Source organism: Phyllostomus hastatus, unplaced genomic scaffold (assembly GCF_019186645.2).
Source record: "Phyllostomus hastatus isolate PE091 unplaced genomic scaffold, TTU_PhHast_1.1 phas_contig_86, whole genome shotgun sequence".
Lineage (NCBI taxonomy): Eukaryota > Metazoa > Chordata > Mammalia > Chiroptera > Phyllostomidae > Phyllostomus > Phyllostomus hastatus.
This window is the reverse complement of record NW_025333977.1, coordinates 19200349-19221743: the sequence shown is the minus strand read 5'-3', so window position 1 is coordinate 19221743 and position 21395 is coordinate 19200349. Positions and strand designations below refer to the sequence as shown.

The following is a 21395-nucleotide window of genomic DNA, read 5'->3' as shown; positions in this document are numbered from 1 at the left end:
TAATCGTGTATGTGACATATAGTTGATTTTTTACTAAAAGAAATAACTTTTGGAATTAACTTTTTCAAATTAACTTCTTTCTCTCTTTTCCATTTCCCTCCCTTTGGAAAGACAACTGTTTGGGGCCAAGAAAACCCCTGAGTTTAAAAACTCTTTTTGCCATGGACTAACAGCAGCGTCTCAGGAGAGACACTTGACTGTTTTGAGTGGTTTTATTAGTATAAAATGGGGATGATAATGTCTGTACTGAAGGTTTCCCCAGCTTCTTCAGACTAGGTAGCAAATGCCTAGAGAATAATGTGGAAGTCTCAAACTCCACTGACAATAGAAATCTTGGGATTTTGCCTTCAACATTTTAGGGATCTCCACAGGGGTTCGCTTCGATGTTCAACCAAGTGTTGAGAGACAGGGTCAGCTCTTATGTCTACTGGCTTACAGATTTACAGTCATTAGTTTGCTACTCATTAGAAAATGTATCTCCTGTTCAGAAACACAGATTAATGGGGACAGCCCTCAACACAAGGAACTAGGGCAGGTACAAACTTATATACATGTTGCCTATCAATAAGATGGTTACCACTTACATGGAGTGTTGTAGGATTTGCACAAGAAATTTACTAAGCCCTGGCTAGTTAGAACATCATCCTGATACTCCAAGGTTGTGGGTCCAGTCTCTGGTCAGGGCACACACAAGAAGAAACCAATGAATGAATACTTAAGTAGAATAATAAATTGATGTTTCTCTCTCTCCTCCTTCCCCTCTCTTTAATATCAATAAAACAGAAATTTACTAACACTATGCAGCAATGTACAATAAGTACCTGAAAATGGTGTAACCAGTAAGCACTAGAAGGTTTATAAAGAAAGAGAGAGGAGAGGGAACAAGAAGCACCAGAAACTAGAACTGTAAACAAAAACTTCATCAAAGAGGAAGGAGTTGAACTGGGCTTCAAAAGAATCAAGATGGCTTAGTCCTGCATGTAATAGGGAGTTACTAAAAATTTCCAAGTAGAATAACGGAATGATTAAAGCAGTGTTTTAGAATATATTATTTGATAGTCACAGTGCCTTTGTTTATGCTGAACAACTTGTCTGAACTCTTTCCCAGCTCTCTTCTACCCCCACCACCATTGTTTTGAATAACTTCTATTGGTCCATGAAACAACGTTTGAATTTTAGAAAGCTTTTTTTGATCTTTTTTATGCAAGATCCCACAACATCTTTCTTTCTCCCTGATGGGGAAAGTTCTTACACCTTTTGTTTATTTCTGCATAGTAGTTATGTTAAAATTACTTGTTTGTCTTTCTCATTAGACTGTAACCTCCTGGAGGAAAGGAGCTATGCGTATTTCCTTTCTGTGGCCCCAGCACAAAACAGGCACTTGTAAAACAGTAGCTGTTCAATGAAAATGTGTTGCTTTAATCTAAATAGTAGTTATGTTTAGGATGTGGTAAAGAGGGAAAAACTAAAGGCCAAAAGATCAGTTAAAAACCACTTCAATGATTTGGGCACTGAGTAATAATTGTCTAAAGTAGGGGTGCCAAACTCATTTTCACCGGGGCCACATCAGCCTCGTGGTTGCCTTCAAAGGGCTGAATGTAATTTTAGGACTATAAAAATGTAACTACTTCTTAACTAGGGGCAAGGAACTGGGTGCTGCTGCAGGGTAGAAACAAAGTGCTGGGCTGGATAAAACAAGATTGGCCCACAGGCCTCATGTTTGTACCTGTGGTCTAAAGGAACTGGTGAAGTAGCCAGACTTTGGAGTGTGTGATTAACTAGATATGAGTGAAATTGTTTTGAGTTTCTAAGCTTGACTTATCAGGGAAATGAGAGAACTGTGATTTTTTTTGTTCTTTTGTAGCAGTCCAGGCACCATGGACTCTGGAGAGTTCTGGAGTAGATTCTAGAGTCCTTAAAGACCTTGAAATTATTAGCAAGTTTATGTATGCAAGTAAGGTCGTATGAATTTTCCTAGGAAGAAGCTTCATAGTTATCATTGAATTTTTGGAAGCCCAGTTGTTTAAACTTGTTAAATACTATAGTTTCATTCAAACGTATAGTAACAACTCAACAATAGCCAAAGCAGTTCAGAGAGGTATTCTTTAAAGATATTGACTGATATGACATCTCACAGTACCTTTTACCAACAGTTGAAACCAGATCGTGGAAAATAGAACATAACATTGAAGCCTAAGAGCTTTGGACCCTTCTTACTATATAATTTTAGTTACCTCACCTAAACTTTTTTATTATCATATGGAATAATGATAATGCATGCTTCTTAAGATTGGTATGAAGATTATATAAGATAATATGTAAAACAATTGTAGTACTCAGTGTTATCTCTTATTGTTTTTGTTATTGTTTTTATTGAATTTTAACATTTATTGAGCATTGGTTACAGTGCCAACACTGTTCTAAAGGCTTGTTCTTTTTTATGACCCTAATTTTATTTTTTTAAAGATTTTATTTATTTATTTTTAGAGAGGGAAGGGAGGGAGAGAGAGAGAGAAACATCAATGTGCGGTTGCTGGGGGTCATGGCCTGCAACCCAGGCATGTGCCCTGACTGGGAATCGAAACTGCGATGCTTTGGTTCGCAGCCCACGTTGAATCCACTGAGCTACGCCAGCCAGGGCCTAATTTTATTTTTTATTTTTAAATTATATTTTATTGACTATGCTGTTACAGTTGTCCTGATTTTTTCCCCTTTGATCTCCCTCTACCCAGCACCTCCCACTCCCTCAGACAATCCCTACACCATTATTCATGTCCATGGATCATGCATATAAGTTCTTTGGCTACTCCATTTCTTATATTGCAATTTACATCCCCATAGCTATTCTGAAACTACCTGTTTGCACTTCTTAATCCTCTCACCTGTTCACCCATTCCCCCATACTCCCCTTCCATCTGGCAACCATCAAAATGCTCTCTGTATCCATGATTCTGACTCTATTCTTCTTGTTTGCTTAGTTTGTTTTTTAGATTCAGTTGCTGATAGATTTGTGGTTTTTGCAGTTTTATTGTTCATAGTTTTGATTTCCTTTTTCTTAAATAAGTCCCTTTAACATTTCATATAATAATGGTTTGGTGATAATGAACTCCTTTAGTTTTTTCTTGTGTAGGAAGCTCTTTATCTTCCCTTCGATTCTAAATGATAGCTTTGCTGGGTATAGCAACCTTGGCTGTAGGTCCCTGATTTTGAATATTTGACTTTGAATATTTCTTGCCAATCCCCATTAGCCTGCAATTTTTTTTTTGAAATCAGCTGACAGTCTTATTGGAACTCCCCTGTAGGCAACTAACACCTTTTCTCTCTCTGCTTTCAAGATTTTCTTTTTATCTTTAACATTTGGCATGTTAATTATGATGTGTCTTGGAGTAGGTCTCTTTGCATTTATCTTGTTTTGGAATCTCTGTGTTTCCTGGACTTACGTGTCTATTTCCTTCACCAAATTAGGGAAGTTTTCTTTCATTATTTTTTCAAATAGACTTTTAATTTTTGGGTCTTTCTCTTCTTCTCTGACACCCCTATGATGTGAATGTCAGGATGCTTGAAGTTGTCCCAGAGGCTGCTTGTACTATCATCATTGTTTTGGATTATTCTTTTTTCTTCTTGTTGTTCAGATTGGTGGTTTTTTGCTTCCTTATGTTCCGTATTATTGATTTGATTCTTGGCTTTTGATTCTGGGCTCTCCACTTTACTGTTGTTTCCCTATAAATTATTCTTTATTTCAATTAGGGTATCCTTTGTTTCTGACTGGATCATTCTTTGTGCTGCGGAGGTCCTCACTATATTCTTTGAGCACGCTTATAACCAGTGTTTTCAACTCTGCATCTGATAGATTGCTTATCTCCATTTCATTTAACTCTTTTTCTGGAGTTTTGATCTGTTATTTCATCTGGGCCATGTTACTTTGTTTACTCATTTCAGCAGCCTCCCTGTATGTTTCTGTGTACTAGGTAAGTGGTTTTGACTCCATGTCTTGGTAGTGTGCCTAATGTAGTAGGTGTCCTGTAGGGTCCAGTGGCACAGCCTCCCCTATCACCCAAGCTGGGTACTCAAGGTGCACCTTCTTGTGGGTGAGTACATCTTCCTCTTGTAGTTGAGCTCTGGTTGTTGCTGGCAGATCAATGGGAGTGTTTTACCTAGGCCAGTCAGCTGCCACAAACCTCTGCCCTCTGTGGAGGATCAGCTGTGCAGGAGCTGGTTGGTGGTGCTCTGATGTGGTCTGTAGCTGTCCCCTGGGTGTGCCAGCCCTGGGGTTTCCCAAGTGGTGCTGGCTAAGGTCAACCCCCACCTGTATTTTGCCCCAGAGCCACCTTGCCTGAGCTATAAAGCAATCTGAGATGGCTGCTACTTTTGCTGTGCTTGGAAATCTAGGCTGGCTGTTGCTTGTTTGATAGGATTTAAGAAGTTGTGAAGCATGAGTCAAGACCTGCCATTCATATGGAAAAGTAGCTTGGGTGGGCCTGTAAATTGGGTAGGCCCATAAGTTAGGTGGGACAGAATCTCTGGGGATATCCAGGGTGGGTCAAACAGTGTTAGCTAGGTTGATGGAGTCTCAGATATGGCATCAGCTTGCTGGCTCTGTGGCTCTGTAGGGGGAAGGTTCAGCAAAGGGACAATGACCTCTGCTTGTCTTGATGCCAGACACTTCAGTTTCTCCTAGTATACCACTGGTGCCTTTCAGGATGCTATTCCAGTGCTGGAGCTCAGAGAGAATGAGACTTAGTAGGTGAGTCTGTGTGCTGGTTCTTTAAGAGAAACTGCTTGGGCCTCCAGAAGTTTCTTCTACCAACTGAATTTCCACTGGTTTTTGTAGCCAGAGTTGTGAGGACTTATTTTCCTGGCACTGGAACACTAGCCTGGGGAGCCTGGTGTGGGGCTGGGACTCTGCACCCCCAAGATAACCCTCTTGAATTTTTATCCACCACATGTGTGTGTGAGACTAACCTGTTCTGCATCTGTATCCCACCTACCAATCTGGATGGATGTGGTTTCTTTAATACAATAGTTGTCAGACTTCCATTCAACTCGATTTCTGATGGTTCTGAGTGATGGCTGTTCTATATTTTAGTTGTAATTTTTATGTGGTTGTACAAAGAGGTGAGCCATGTGTGCTTATGCCACCATCTTGACCAGAAGTCTCAAATCTTCTCCTTCTTACTGTATCTCATTCATTCCCATAATAAATTTGATAAAGATCTATTTTGATATTCATCTTTACAAATAAAGTGAAGACAAGTAAATACTTTGCCTGTGGGTACATAGCTAACAAATGGCAGAGCCAAAATTGCGAGAGTCAGAAAACAGTGTAATGCGAGACAAGCAAGAGGGAGAGCACAGAACAGAGCAAATGGTCAGTGGTAGAATGAGCAGCAAGATGAAAGATGTGGAGCAGCAGTGCAAGGAGACTTTTGAAAAAAGATAATTCCTGCTGCAGGACATGAAGTATCCTATTCTTGCTGAGCTAGAAATCAATCCCAGGCCTGGCCAGCTGTGAATCTCTAAGTGGATGAATGTGAATGGTGTGTGGGTGAAAGAAGGTGAACTCAGGGAAAATGAAGCTGGATATGAGAAAAGATATGTCATGACCAGCTGCAGTAGTAATTACAAAATATTCATTTGCTTTAACCTACTGGACCCTGATGCAAATTCAAATCCCAAATTCACATTAAACATTGTGCAGGCATATTTTGTATGTATTTAATAACATAAATCCTTTTTAGTTTAACCTTGACGCTAATAGAGTCACACACACACACACACACACACACACACACACACACATGCACACACACTTTGAGGTAATTGGTTAGAAAGTGACCAGAAACTACTATTCATTAACATAATAGTCCAGGTTCACCATTGTCGAGGATTATGTTATATTTTTATCTTTGTGGGCAACTTCAAAATTTGGTTTGGTTGGTTCTAAGGCTGAACATTCTAAGGATTATTCAAGCCTAGTGTATCAAAGCTGGGATTCCAAACAATAAAGATGGGGATAGCAAGGGGACCCAACCACAACTTTTTTTTTTATCAAAAAAGAGTCTTTGTTATAAAGGAAAAGGAAGAAACATCTCAAAACATCCATCTCAAAATAGAAATTCTGAATTGTTTTGTTTTATTTTTTTTTACCTGTGTAAGACAACTTTAAACACAATGGTTGCATTTGGCAGCCAATTTCTGTCTTGCAAGAAAATACATAATGTTTATATATGTTAAAACATTAATTTCATGATTAGTTAGTTGTTAATTGTCTATCCAGTCTTTTGCTCATTCTTTTACTTTGCTGTATTCTTTTGACAATTTTAGAGGAAGACCAAGGAAAAAAGAAGTGAACAAAATCTAGAATAAATATCAAGACAAAATTTGGAAGAGGTGTATAATTCATACTATTTATGCATATATTGATGATTTTGAATTATATTTTTATTAGGTGGCAATGGGAATTAGCACATTAGCTTTGACTTGGAATGGGCCTAAGTTTGAGTCCTACCTGTCTGCTATCTTGACCTTTAACCCGAAAATCAATCTCCTGAGACCTCTACTTTTTTTTTATACGTTAATAAGAATACTAATGGAAAATAATAATGCTAATTTCTTGGAGTTTTGTGAGGAATAAAAACTATAATCTATATTAAGTGCCTAACATATGGAAGTGCTACTTCACACATGGCTATTCATGGCTCCAATAATTATGGATAATTAGAAAGTGATTGTAGATTATACTTTTATTAAATTTTCATCCTGTTTAGTTGGGTTAAATGGTTTTCTATTGCTGTAGGTTTCACTGGACTGTATTATATGCAGAACTGTTACTTAAATGACTCTGGTAACAATTAGGCATTATTAGAAGTTGTAATAAGTCTTACAGTATTCTTGCTATTATCCTTAAACTAGTTTATTGGTGGGACATTTATTCTCCACTTTTTAGAAGCCCGTACTCCATTCAGTTTAAAAATAGAGTGTGGTAATAAAAAAGCAAACAAACCCTCAAAACCAATATCTTTCTTAGCAGGAAGTTGAAAACAGTTGGCATAAAGCTAGCTATTTTCATTATCAGTAGATTTGAGTGTTCCTGTTGTACCCATTCCCAGTTAACTAGGGTTTTGAATGAATTAACATCTTCCAAAAGTGCATAATATTTTACCTAAAACAATTTAAACCCAGTACATTTCTACTGTGGCTCTTTTTGTTTTGAAAAATTAAAGTTAAGAAGCTGTTTGTTCAGTATTTGACAATTAAAACTGTGATCTAATTACACCGGCTGCCCAAGCTAATTTCTAGCCTTAGATGTGGGCTTACCTGTTACCTAAGCTAGGGTCTAGCGCTTGAGCAGTTGCGTCTGCATTGAAACCTGAGAACACAGAGGCAAATGCCCATCCAGGCACAGGCAGAGCAATGTGGGCAGGAGTTGCCTGGGAATTTGGCTAATGTAGGAATATACATAGCCCCTATTTGAGGATTTTACACTCTTCTCATTCATAAACAAAGTTTCCAACATGGTTTTCAAATGCAAATTGATACTGTAAGCATTTGTAAAGTCAGTGAGGATTGGCTTTTATTATTATTATTATTATTATTATTATTATTATTATTATTATTTATTACTGAAATGGAAAAAAGTAAGCTTCAGTGATTGCTGTTGACTTGGCATCAAGGCTCAGTCAGTGCCTAGGGGAATCCCTGTGTAAGGTCCCTCTTCATATCAACCTGGAGAGGGGAGCTGAATCTGGAGTCCTAATTTATGGCCCTGCCTTGGAAGTGAGGCAGGAAAGATAGAATGGGAAACAAAGGCCTCAAGCTCTACCCCTTCCTTTCTCCTTCTCTTCTCTGTCCTGGCTGGGACAATCAGAGAGCCAAATTTCACTGACCCCTGTTCCCCCACTTCCCCTTCCCCAATTTCTGGTAATTTGGAGGACCAAAAAATATCAACACCTGCAGAGGAGAGTCAAAGTTGAGCCTATGAGGGTCAGAAGCAGAAGACCACCCTGTCTACCCCCTTGCCCATGTTTAATAAAAGCCTTCCACCCAGACCCCCCATCAGCAAGTTCCTTCTTCAAAGTCACCCACTCTCACTTCTTGAGTGTGTACTATTGCTTTAATAAATTCACTGTGCTTTGCTAAGTCAGTCTGTCAGGCTCTTGAATTCCTTCTTGTTCTGTGACAAGGAGGTGGATTGGGTTGAGGCCTCCCTTGGCTTCCCTGGGTTCTGCCCGACATTGGAAGTACTGAACATTTTTGTTTTTCTCCTATATTGTTTATCTTTTATTTCACTTGGAAGATATTTAGCTCCTTTGCAAAGTTTTACCCCTATTACTGGGCTTATTGGAAAGACATTAGGTATGTCCATAAACTGAAGGAAGTCACATTAGTTATGACAATGGATGGGAAGGATAATAGGTTATTAATGCTTCTTTGTACTTCAGTAGGCAACAATTCCCTCCAAGGATTGTTGGCTCCTGTTCCCCTCTCATAGCATCTTGGACATCTGCCAGGAACAGTCTTGGATGGTATGAAAAAATCTGAGTGTATATAGTTGCTGGAGGGGACTATTTATACTTTTAGAGAAGGAGCCAAGCAATTGAAAACTTAAACTCTCGCCCTGTTTAGTTGGAGAATTTTTACTTCAAAAGATGGAGTACTCTTTTCCCCTTCCCACCAAACTTTTATCTGGAAATCAAGTTATTAACAACCCAGACCTACTTAGTGGAACTGGAGAAATAGAGTATGTGGAAATGTAAGGAAATGTAACTGCAATAATGAAAACAAAAGATTTCACAAGATAATCTTTTCCAAGTTATCCAGCTGATAGATAAAAAAAATTGGTAGCAAATGTATATAGTGTTTCAATATGTTTTATCTCTCTCTCTTTTTTCTAACAGATTTAAAGTAGAACAAAAATTAGATTTCAAAGAAGCTTTGTATTCTTTGAACATTACTGAAATATTTAGTGGTGGCTGTGACCTTTCTGGAATAACAGGTAATATGATAAATAATTCTTATATTATCTGGTTAATGTATTTTCTTAGTAACTATGTTAACTGACTGATCTTAAACCTGAAGGAGCATTCAGTCCCAGAAAATACAGCTCAATGATGAATAAATGCCTGAGCTGTCTGTAAACCAGCACTCTATTTTGCATTTAAGTATTTTCCTTAATGAAAGCCAGAAATCATTCTACAATGTTAGATAAGCCTTCTGACTTTTCTCGTAATGAAACAATGTAGGTAAAGTATTATATGGGCTTTTATTTTGGCCCTATTTGGATTTTCTTATTTGAACAATGGGAATTACAATGTTGAGTCTCTCATCTAAGCAGAGCTAATAAAACTCGTATAAACCAATTTGTAAATGCTAATTCAGTAATATCAGAACCCATGAAATTGGCATTGACAACATGCTGGATGCTGAGCACAATCTAGAAACTGTAGGTTTAGTTAGCTTGGGACTGACGACAAAGCTGAGGAGATACTCTTATGCCAACTCGAATCTGGGAAATTGTGCAGGGTTAAGATGCTCCCTTGCACAATAAAACTCAAGGCAGCCTTTTAATTCTTCTCATCCTGGCAGCACCCATGGGTTCAAAAATACACAATTAAACAGAAAAGATGGATAAGGAGGGCCAGTTAGTCCCAAGTTACTTACCCTCTTTTAAATTCAGACTTCTGTTTTATGAACTAGGCCTGATAATACAAGCCTATCTATTTGATGGGCTTTTGTAGTATAACATGGAAATTTTGTGTATTATGATATAAATATCTGGGCTTTAAGAAGTATTCATTATTTTTTTCACTCATCAGTTATGTGGGTAAATGAACAGTAATGAGCTTTCCTGGTGGAAGAGTTGGGTGAGGCGCACAGGTGACATAGATATTCATTTTCACCTTCACACGTGATTTAGCTACTGGTTCTCACACGGACAGATCAATCTAATATATTTGACAACTTCTTCAGTATCAGGAATGCAGCAGTCAACACTAACTACTGCAACAGGATGCCGCCTGAGTGTGCCCTGGAACACAGGCACCTGAAAGGAAGCAAGCCATTTTTCTAGCACCTCTTCATCTTAAACTTCTTTTTGGCCTTTGCAAGCTTACTAGCTGTCTTTTGGAAATTTCAGTTACTCTGCAAATTCCCAGCAATTTGTGAATTGTATAAAATCTCTCTTTATAGGCAGATTTGTCAAGAAAATACTTTCAAAATGATTCATAAAATAATTTGTGCCAGAGAATAGCCTTGAATAGAGAATAAATGTCCAACATTTTCAGCTCTTTTTCTCTTGAATTACCTACTTGATTTGTTTTAACTATTTTGGTTCTGTCTTATTGTCTGAAATAGAACAACCACAGCCAAGGCTGGCACTGTCCCTGGCAGTTAGGAAAAGAGTGAATTCAGTGCTATTCCCTACCTTTCGTTTGTGTAATAAGCATTCACTGAAGGCTACTGTGACCCAGCCCACCACTAGTGCTACAGGATATTTACACAAAAGAGACATTACCTTTTACTAATGTAGTTCAGAAGTTTTATTTTTAAAATTAATTTAATTTTTGTATGTATGTATTTATTTATAGAGAAAGGGAAAGAGAGGGAGAAAGAGAGGAAGAGAAACATCAATGATTGGTTGCCTCTTGCACGCCCCCTACTGGCGACCTGGCCCATAACCCAGACATGCATCAAACCTGCAACCTTTCAGTTTGCCAGCCGGTGCTCAACCCACTGAGCCACACCAGCCAGGGCAGTTCAGAAGTTTTGGGTGAAATGTTTTCAGAGAATTAGCATGAAAATTTTAAGATGAAGATTTGACTGATGGTATTCCTTTTTATGTCATTGTTAGTAAAATATTTAACCTCCTGAGCATCAATGTATAAATCTGTTAAAAGAAATAATTATTCTAGTGGCATAAATAAATAAAAAGATGTATGTAAGTCACCTGGTTCAACATCTGGCACAAAGTAGTTACTCAATATATGTTAAATTAGAAAAATGGGGCAAATGGATCATTAATATTTACCTGCACATTTTCTAGCATCTATATGAGGGTTTTTTTGTCTTTTTAATTTGACAAAGACATATGTGGAATTTTCATAGAAAATTAAGGGAATGTATTACTACATAGGTTAAATGAGTGAGTTTATGGAGTCAAGACTTCTTGTTCTGGCCTACTACCTCCCATGTCCTGTTCTTTTCTCAAGACTGGGCTCTCTGTGAGGTAAGGTGAAATACACAAGACCAAGTTGCTCAGTCTCATAGCCCGAGTCACTTAGTCTGGTGGCATTGTGAAAGTGGGTGAAATTCTCTACTTCTCCCCAACCTGCTTTTAGATCTTGGCCCTTGGTGTAGTCCTCTAAGTCATCTACTTTGTGTTTTCTGTGTGAATCCTGTCATATACCTGGCAATCCTGGAGAAAAAAGGAGCTTGTTACCTGACCTTAAAGACATTCTCTTCCTTTTCAGTTAATCTACACAAGAAGGCGAATGTCTACTTTTCTCCATCTTGTATGTCAGAATTAGGTGAGGGAAGACTGCTATTAGGAAGTGACATTTTGCTGAAACCTGAATAACAAGGGAGTTAATGGAGAAAGAAGTTCTAAGCAGCAGGAGAGCTAGGGTTAAGGACTTGATGCTTGACTTTGTAGCTGGGTGAAGAAGACAGGCGGGTAGAAGAGGATAAAAGTAATCAGAGCCCAAATACAATCATCATGAGTGATTCAGAGTTTATTTTTAGTGGATGGGAAGCTGTTTCTTATGCAAATATTCCTTAATGACTTCTGTCTTGCCTGAGGACATTTACTTTTCAGCAAGCTTACAAAGCTGGTTCCCCTTTGCTAAGGCATTTCTTCTTGAATCCTTCAACATTGAGTGGTTTGGGTGGAGTCTACCTGCACCACATCAGCTTTTGTCTCAAGAAGCAAGAATCTCTTTTTTCTCCTTTTTTGCAAGTTTCAGAGCCAGTCTTCCTCTCCACTCTCCTCACCACTGAATGCCTGGCCACATTTTAGCTGTCTCTCTGTGGAACTTGGTCAGAGTGGGAAGGCTGATGGCTTCTGAACTTGGGGTGTCTCTTCCCCCTTCTCAAGGAGACCATCCTCACAGGCCACTGTGTGGGCAACGTTCACACATACATATGCTCCACTGAAAAGAGAAGAGGGGCCATCCCTCTCGGCTTGTATCCACCAGAACAAAACGTTGTATGACACCATCATATGCGGAAAACTTGGACATTTTAAAGTCTAGCTCTGAAGTGATTTTGTAACTGATACCACAAAAGCTCTTTAGGCTTTCATTGTTTCAGCAGTCTTAAAGGAAAGTAAATTTCATTTTAAACTCAGATCAAAACTGAATAGAGGATTTAAAAGGCAAGTTGGCTTTGAGGTTGAATACATAGGGTGAGATTAATTCGAATCTATAAAGCCTCTTTCAACTTCTCTGTAGACCGTGGCTAAAAGGAACAAAACCTGCTGACCATTCAAATATTTCACTTAATGAGAGATCTGATTTGAGGGTCACACCCTTCTGTCTTTACCTTTTATATCTGGGCTAAGCTTGCGTCTCTGTACCTGTCTCTAAACCATTCCTGCAAAAGCTAAACCTAAACCACTTTTATCTCTCGCAAATTAACTAACTTGGAAAGAGGTTCTTTATCTCATTTTCTTTATTCATTTGAAAATGTAATTAACCTGAGACCAAATAAACAAGGTCTCTGAATTTTAACTCTTAAATACACTTTTATATTTTCCAACAGATTCCTCCGAGGTGTACATTTCTCAGGTCATGCAGCAAGTTTTCTTTGAGATAAATGAAGACGGCAGTGAAGCTGCATCATCTACTGGTAGGACAAGTGATTCACAACAACAGGCAGGGAGAAAAGACTGGGGGGCAGTGAGTATTAGGGTGCTGGTGCTTTTGCAGTACTCTAATCTCACTTTTCACTCCTTCTGTCTTGTCCTCTATAAGAAGGAAAAAAAAAAAAAAGGAGTTGGTTATATAAGGTGCTTATGCATCTCTGCAGCTATAGTGTAATGCAAAAAGAGAGGAAAGAATTTGATTAGGGGTTGAGGCCTGTCTATTGATATACGCTTATTTGCAAATTGGATTACCTGTCACTTAGCAGATGGGACATGTGGGGAAAACTTTAGGCTCAAATAAAAAAAAAAACATTATTGTTCAGAAATGCTCACTGTTAAGTCATTGTTAATTTCATTCTTCCATCACACCATGTTAGTCTTTTGTCATTGATTCTTGCCATTATCTCCATGGTAATGGTTCTCCAACTTAGTTGCACATTCGAATCACCTGGAAAGCTTTTAAAAATCCTGTGCTTGGTACACAGCCCAAAATAATCATTGAGATAAAGCTGTATGTCTGGAGAAAAGATCTAGGTTCTAGCATTTTCTTAAGTTTCCCTAAATATTTCCACTGTGCTTCCAGGGTTGTGAACCAGTGCTCTGCAGTGGCTGGCAGCCTGTATTTGCTACTGCAAGCATAGTGCATCAGCACCACTCAAGAACTGGTTAGACGTGCAGAACTTCAGGCCCAACTTCGGACCTGCTGAATCAGAAAAGTACAAGGTCTCCTGGTGCTCTGTGTATACATTACAGTTTGAGACCAACTCCTCTATGATATATTCCCTTGAACAAATGACATTTTGAATAGTAGCCATGGTGCATATGAGACACTTAAATAATAATTAGAGAAAAGCCTTAAATTTAATTAGAAATGAAAAAGCAACTTTAATGAATCCCTCATGTGTCTACATTAATTTTTTAGACTACTTAGATTCTAACCAATATGCAATAATATGTATTATTTAAACTATCTTATTGGTAATTTTGTAAGTTTTTATATGTGAATTTCTTGATTAATTTGTAATGTAGTTAGTGCCAATGGTTTTGACATATGGGTGTGACACACTGGACTTTCTCATTCCATCATCTCTGGAAGCGTTTGAATTATTGTACTCAAGGAACTTACATTGGAGGGGATGCAATATTTCAGTTCTTGGAGATATCAAAAGGTAACATTGGTATGAGGTTACTCCCCATGTAGAATTTTACAGCTGCTTTTACGTAGAATCAAAAGTGTTCTTCTGAGCCTGTCATTATACTTGTGAAAAAACAGACCCAGTAGTGTGACCCCAAGCAAGAAGTGACTTGCTTGGGGTCAGACTATTCCTTGATGGCTGAGTTTGAACTGAATCAGTTCCCTAACTTCATGTTCAGAGCTCTCTCTGCTATTGTCCCCTGGCTCTCACTTTAAGTCTAAAGTTCTCTAAGAGGCTGTATCGATCCTTAAGGGATCAGAGGTGACCCTGATTTGTTACACCGCAGTAGAGTCAGCGTATTTTAACTTTCAGGCCTGTGCTCAGGGGTTGCTAATGAACAAAGGAGCTCTGGTATTCACCCAATGAGAATGGGAGTTGGACTGATGTTGCTTTTCTGGTTATCTTATTAATTCAGACATGGGCCTGTATTCATTGGTAATCTGGGCAACAAAGCCCTGATAATCCAGATAGGACAGTGCTATGTATTTTACGTTACTAAGTTTATCTGTTATTGTGAAAAGGATCAGAACATGCCACCCCCAAATATGCAACTTTTGGCAAAAATGCTATTTTGAGCTGGAGGCAATTGAGAAACAAGAGATACAAAAAGAGCTCTCTACCCGCTCCTGTCTGCCTAAATCAGGGCATAAATTTGCACCTTTATCACAGGAGAAGGAAGCTGGCAGTGAAATGAGTCTGCCTAACAAACTTTGGTGAATAAACCTAATGTACCATTAATTTCCCTGTATATTTATTTACCTTTCCACATTTTACCACTCCCGAGAGTCCACATCCTTTTTCGTTGGACTATTCTCTTCCCCACAATTTACCAACCTTTGTAAATATGGTATATGTAAGTGCTCAAGCCTAACCACTTCTTTGGGCATTCACGTCTTTTCTGTGAAGCTCCTGTTAGATAAAAAATAAACAGTGTCTTCTGTTAATCTATTTTTGTCAGTTTAATTTGCACACCCCAAAGAGTGCAGAAGAACCGTTTTTTTCCTTTGGTACAATTGTTTTTCAACTCTGAACGGACAAGTTACATTTTTAAATAATTATTTTTTCATAGGTCTAAAAAATTGTATGAAATCATTGTACTATTAGTAAAGAAAACATCTGACTTAAGTGTAGAGATATTTAATCTAGAAAGAAAAAATTAAATCATTTAAATTTACCCACTCTCAATATTGACAAATGACACCACAGAGCAGCATGGCATACATTATCATAGTAAATAATTGCCAAGGCAGCAAATCTCAGCTTCTAATCTCATGATAAAAACCCCACGCACATTGACAGCACAAGTCCTAAAAGCTCTGAACTCACAGAATAATTTTGGAAAGGTAAGTTAAAAAAATGAATTTAAACTCAGATATGATTACCACAAGCCTGAAGAATAGAAATAAAGTGCAAACATATCTGCATAGAAATTAGAGTTGAAACATTGTAAGAATAAATCACATAATGTAAATAAAAAGTGAGAAGAAAATTACTGTTTAAAAGATGAAATATTTCAACTGCTTTTACTAAATTGAATCTAGTATCTCGCTTTCTTCTTCATTGAGCATAAATGTGAAGTTGGAATTAGTCTATGAATGATCCAATATTTATTCTTCTGCTTTCTGGTTTTCAAATTTATTCCAAATTTTTCTGCATTTAGAAAATGGTAATTTTTCCACATGTTAACTCCTCAAACCAGATGACCTTTCCTGTCTACAAAAAACATTACGGATATATATATTTTTTACTAATTTAAAAAAAATTTCTTCACCGATACTTTAATGTGAACATCTATAATCATTGTCTCTATTTTATAGGAGTACACATCCCTGTGATCATGAGCCTGTCTAGAAACCAATTTACAGCAAACCATCCGTTTCTCTTTATTATGAAGAATAACCCAACAGGTACCTTTTTGAGAATTCCCTGGGGGAGCTATTTGGTTAAACAGATTCCTAGCTGCTAATTGCAATCTGCATATCTGAATCACTTATTCTTGCAATGGGTATTTGTTGAGTGCTTGTTTTGTACCAGGCATCCTATTTTAAGAGATATCAAGGACCTAAACAAAGGCAGTGGTAATAATAGCAGTTCACTTACCTATTATATGTGCTAACCATTTTGAATATTATCTTTAAATTGACATAATTTCAGTAAGTTAGACCTTTGCCCAATAAAGACACAGAAGCTCTGACAGAGGTTAGGTAATTTGTCTAAGTGGCTGAGAGGGACTAGGTAGGACGTGTTTGTCTCTGAAGTCAGCTGTCTACAATGCTACAAGATGAGTCCAGATTGAGAGTGGTAGAGCTGTGAAAAGTTTCAGAGGTAGATTCCAAAAGAGTAAGTGAGTAGTACGTATAGACTCTGAGTGGGAGGGAGGGGCCAAACATAATTCTAAATCTCTGAAGCGGTCATTTGGTGAAAGATAATGCAGGTAGGTACAAAAGGTAGAGATCACAGTGATGGATTGGATTGGCATTCGACTCAATGCCAACATGTGGAAATACAAATTATCTGGGCAGATGTTTCTGTGCTTTCTTTTATGAAAAAGGGAGGTCAGGAGTGTGATCCAGTGAGAGAACTTTCTCCAAGTTTATATTCAGGACTCCGAGAGTCATGATGACTATGTGAAGGTTATAAACCGGAGGAGAGCAAAAATCATTTTTTATTCATTCACATATCCAGCCCAGTATGTGGCAGAGTGCCTTGCACATGATATCTGTGTCCCTAGAGACTGAGAGTATGGACTGAGTGTCAGACCTGGGCTCAAGTCCCAGCTCAATGAGCTAATAGTTGTAACACAATCACTTATACTTTCTACGTCATATTTTCCTTATCTCCTACATGAACATAATAACTCATCTCATAAGGTAAATACAAGAATATACGAAGTCTATAAAATCCTGTCTGGCCCATAGTGTTTACTATAAACAAATCAATAAATAGTATTGAGTGAATGACTGAATACACAAAGGAAAATGAAAAAAAAGTTTCTCTGTATAAATTGGTTTACATGGAAGGGAGAAATAGTTAATTCATAATCTATATCTGTTAGATTAACTAGGGATTTTGATGTGATTGGTCCCTTAAAGGATATGCCAGTCTCTTTATTCAGGCTCCATGAAACTAATGTTGAATGGCCCTTCTGAAAGCTATGGGAACAGTGGAACAGTTTCATAGTGGCTGAAATTACATAAACACAACTTCAATTCCTGCAGTTGATGTGTCAGTGTTTAAAGATATTCTGAGTATGTCATTTGATTCATACATACTTAACCTTTGAATAACTCTAATTTCTTACAATTACTATGCAATTACTGAGTATGGAGAACAGAAAGAAATGAAGCTACATTGGGCATCAATGAACAAGGAAATAATAGCATATAGAATAGCAATGTTTGACTCTGTGTTTTCTAAGTTGATGACTAAGGCCATGCAATAGTCATCAGTTAAATGGCAGTGAGATTCAAAACCTAAAATAAAGTACTTACTTATTTATTTGTGATATGGCTTCATTATCAGATCTTAATGACAATTTCTACTCTTCTATGAACTTAATTGTAATGTCACTTTCTAAACTAGGGTTATTCCCTTAAAGTATTATTTAAAATGAATGCTCACCCATTGGTCAGGGGCTATAAATTGTGACCATATAAAATGTATAATGGGCTATTATCTTAAGATAACACACATTCAGAGATTTATTTATTTTTCTTTCACAAATGAACTCAAGAAATCATTTAGATTGATGAAGATGGTGATTTTGCATAGCATAGTAGATTACTAAGAGGCTTAATGCTCTACATAAAATATATTCATTTGACAATTTCAGAGGTATGAAGATGAATTATTTCAGATTTAGTGCAACAATTTTTATCGATATTTAAAAATTGTGTAAGATCCATGCATTATTTGTATTTTTCTATCAAGTTAGTTTTATATTTTCATGTAGTTTGTCAGAGCTATTACTAAGCTGAACTTCCAGGGGTATAAAGAATGTTTTTTATTCTTTTAGGATGAGGGGCTCAGGAGCTCAGGAGCTGAGGATATAGGCCAACATTAGGGACTTTCTGAGAAAATTGTGAAAGATGCTACATGAAAGGTGTCATTTCTGAGAAAGTAGTGAATCACGATTTTGAAACTGACAGTACCATATGCATATTAAAAAATACTGTGTTTAGAACTCTTTCAGGTCTTGAATTGAAGAGAGAAACAGACTGCAGGATATTTATTAAGAAATCTTTTATTTTAAGCCATTAGCTTCGATTGTGCTATTATATTTTAATATTAAGAGGCAAAAGTTGTTTACATCTTATATAGATGTGTATAAATATGATAATTTAATATGGGACACCTTTCTAAGAAGGGGGCATGAAGACAAAAATGAAAACAGTTATGATTTCTGTTTCATCCTGTCTCTAAATCCATTGCTATTATGTCAGAAGAGATTTCACTAACCTTCTCAGTGTAGTAGAGAGTAGACTGGTGAATGCATGAACACTTAATTTAAAAGGTGGTTCTCCTGGGTCAAAGAAGCTGATTGCAAAGGCTGAAACAAGTGGTTTTTGTATAATGTCCTACATTTCCGAGTGTTTAATATTTTCAACTGTTGTCTTCAGTTGTGAATTTCTGTAAAAGTTACTCTAACAATTTCCTGAACAAATAATTCTCATAGGAATTTTGATACCATAGCATTATAAAGATATGAGTCACTGATGATTCTTATTGTAACAAGAACCATCTCAGCTATCCTGGGAGAAGTTAATTATGCATCCTTATCTGTCTGAAAAATAGGAGTATTAGTTTTCTTTCTTTTTTCCCAGAACTATTTTGATATTTTTAATTACTACTGATTACAATTTTCCATAAAGTTATTATTGATTATAATTATTCAGAAAAAGAAGAGAAAGTCTGCTAGAGATTACATCTATTTCTATGCTTTTGTCTCTTCTAAGAGTGTGTAGTTGTTAGACTGAACTGTACAAAAGTTAATGAAAAAGGACTCTATCACTGTTATTGCAAAGACATTAAAATATAATTTTCATCAGCTTTAAAATTGCATGGAACTCATTTGATCACTTTTGAAATTAACCTTAATTCCATATGACTGTAAAGAACTTAAAGCATATGACATAGTACATTCAAACCACTTTCCTTACCCTGGTTGAATAAAAAAAAAAGGTGAATGGATTTTCAACACATCATTTCTTTCTGTTTTTTTCTCTAGTTCTTAGTCACTTTTCGCCTGTGAGCACAAAATGGCTGGAAATAGGCATTTGCATTTGTGATGTATACCATATCACCTCCATGAGGTTTTGAAAGCACTGGAGATATAAAAACATTGTCTTTAGCAGTGAACTTTGAATCAGAGCTGAAGATCTTGAGAAGCTGTACTTTTAACCCTCAGGGCTTATGTTACATGCATTAAAAGATGACTGCTAATGCATTAAATTTAAAACTCTATCATGCTTATCACTATTTTATTATGCTGTGTTTGCTTGACTGAGTCTCTATATTTAGAAGAACACTTCTAGGTCACTTTATTTTTGCTTTCCTATATGAAAAACTGGACTAATGTATTTTTCATGACAAGTTGTTGTGGGTATTAATTTACTTTATAAATTACCAGAAAGTAATTAATAATAACTACTTTAAATAACATTATTTATTTCAGGCAAAGGAGAGGGTTTTGTTGTTTGACATTGCTTATTTGTCTGATTTGTTAAATTAGTAAGAAAAACTAATTACTATTAACTTTTTTCTTCCAGAAATTCATAAAATATATTTTTTCTTTTCTAGATTCAATTGTATTTATAGGACGGGTGACAAGTCCTGATACCCAGAAAATGAAAGGAAGAGATTTAGATTCACTCTGAATGAAATGCACAGATGATAAGGTGATTGATTACTAGAAAATTATTGATTGGAAATATCATCATCTTGCAAATATATTCTATGTATCTTTTTCTGTTTTAAACTGTGCCTGTGTTAATCTTTATTAACATAGACCTATATTAATGAATAAATCAAATTATCAAGAAATGAACATTTATTTAGTGCTTCTATTCTTTTTTGTGTGTTTTATGAAGTCTATATGAGTCAAAAGCAGTCAACCTGTATCCATACTGCTATTAATATATTAGAACAATCTTGTGTAAGGTATTTTAGATTTCTTACTTAGATTTCAAATTTCTGTCTTAGATTTGAAAGCCCCTATATTGCTAGAACACTGGACTAGTTTACTCCCAGACATAATAGCCCTGTCCGGGCCCTCGGGAAGCAAGGGCTAATGGAGTGGCTGGTGTGTGTGTGTGTGTGCGTGCTTCTCTGGGGTGCCACTTAAGTTGTGGAGGTCTAGTATCTATGAAAATAGAGAAATTTTGAGTTTTTTTGCTAATCTTAATTAGACATTCTCTGTTGCATTTAACATTTGCCTTGTTTTAATACCTTTTAGGACACATAATTTTTTTTCTGTTCTGATTTAAGCTGTCAACATGTCTAGAAAGGAGAAATGATACAAGCTTTTATAAAGCTTTCTTATGTGGCAAAGTGGCAGCTAAATTAGTGTGATTCAAGAGGCTGACCTTCTGAAATTTTACAACACTGAGCTAAGAAAGTGTTCGAGTGAAGATTTTAATCTATAAAGATTAAGTGCAGAACCCTTCCTCTGAATGCCCTGAAATGTCAGATGGGAATATCTAAAATAATACTTCGTTCCAATGACTTAATATAACATGTTTCACAGTTTTTCCATTTGCATGTTAATGATGTCAAGTGTCTTTTTGTTTGTTTGTCTTTGCAGTTCTTGGCAGAGGGCTTAATGATAATGGCTACCCATTATTGAACCCTGATTATGTATCAGGCACTCAAGTAAACACTTTACATTATGTGAAAGGTACTAAACAATCTGATGAGATTCTATTATTCATCTTTCTGATGAAGAAACAGACTCAAAGATGTTATGTAATTCAATCAAGAATACTTAGCAAATTAATATGGTGGTCTGGACCATATTTCAAAGTTAGAGCCCAGGACTAACTGACTTCGAAGCCTGTGACCAAGAGCACTGAGTTATAATTCCTTCTACTTAAGTCCTTCAGTGTTGCACTGGTCTCCCCCAACACATTGGCTGTCTAGGCCCCTAAGTCTAGGTGTCCAACCAACTACAGTGAAGTCTAGGACAATATTCAAGGTATTATGAAGACAATTTTAGAATTAATTGTGATTGCTTAAAACCATAACATATTAAAAGCCATGTTCATTTTCCTAGACTGTCAACTTGGGCTTACTTAGGAATAATGCAACAAATACTAATTTACATGTTAATAATATGCCATACG

General features: G+C 36.8%; 1 protein-coding gene across 1 annotated transcript in view; it reads left to right on the top strand.

The window, feature by feature from the left end:
* The window catches only part of SERPINI2 (serpin family I member 2), a 31174-nt gene extending 11073 nt beyond the window's left edge, over positions 1-20101 (top strand). The window contains exons 6-9 of the mRNA XM_045851713.1: positions 8898-8995; positions 12757-12843; positions 15873-15962; positions 19855-20101. Coding sequence (XP_045707669.1) covers positions 8898-8995; positions 12757-12843; positions 15873-15962; positions 19855-19931 — 352 coding nt within the window. The 3' untranslated portion in view covers positions 19932-20101. The remainder of the gene's footprint in view (positions 1-8897; positions 8996-12756; positions 12844-15872; positions 15963-19854) is intronic.
* The last annotated feature ends 1294 nt before the right edge of the window (positions 20102-21395 follow it).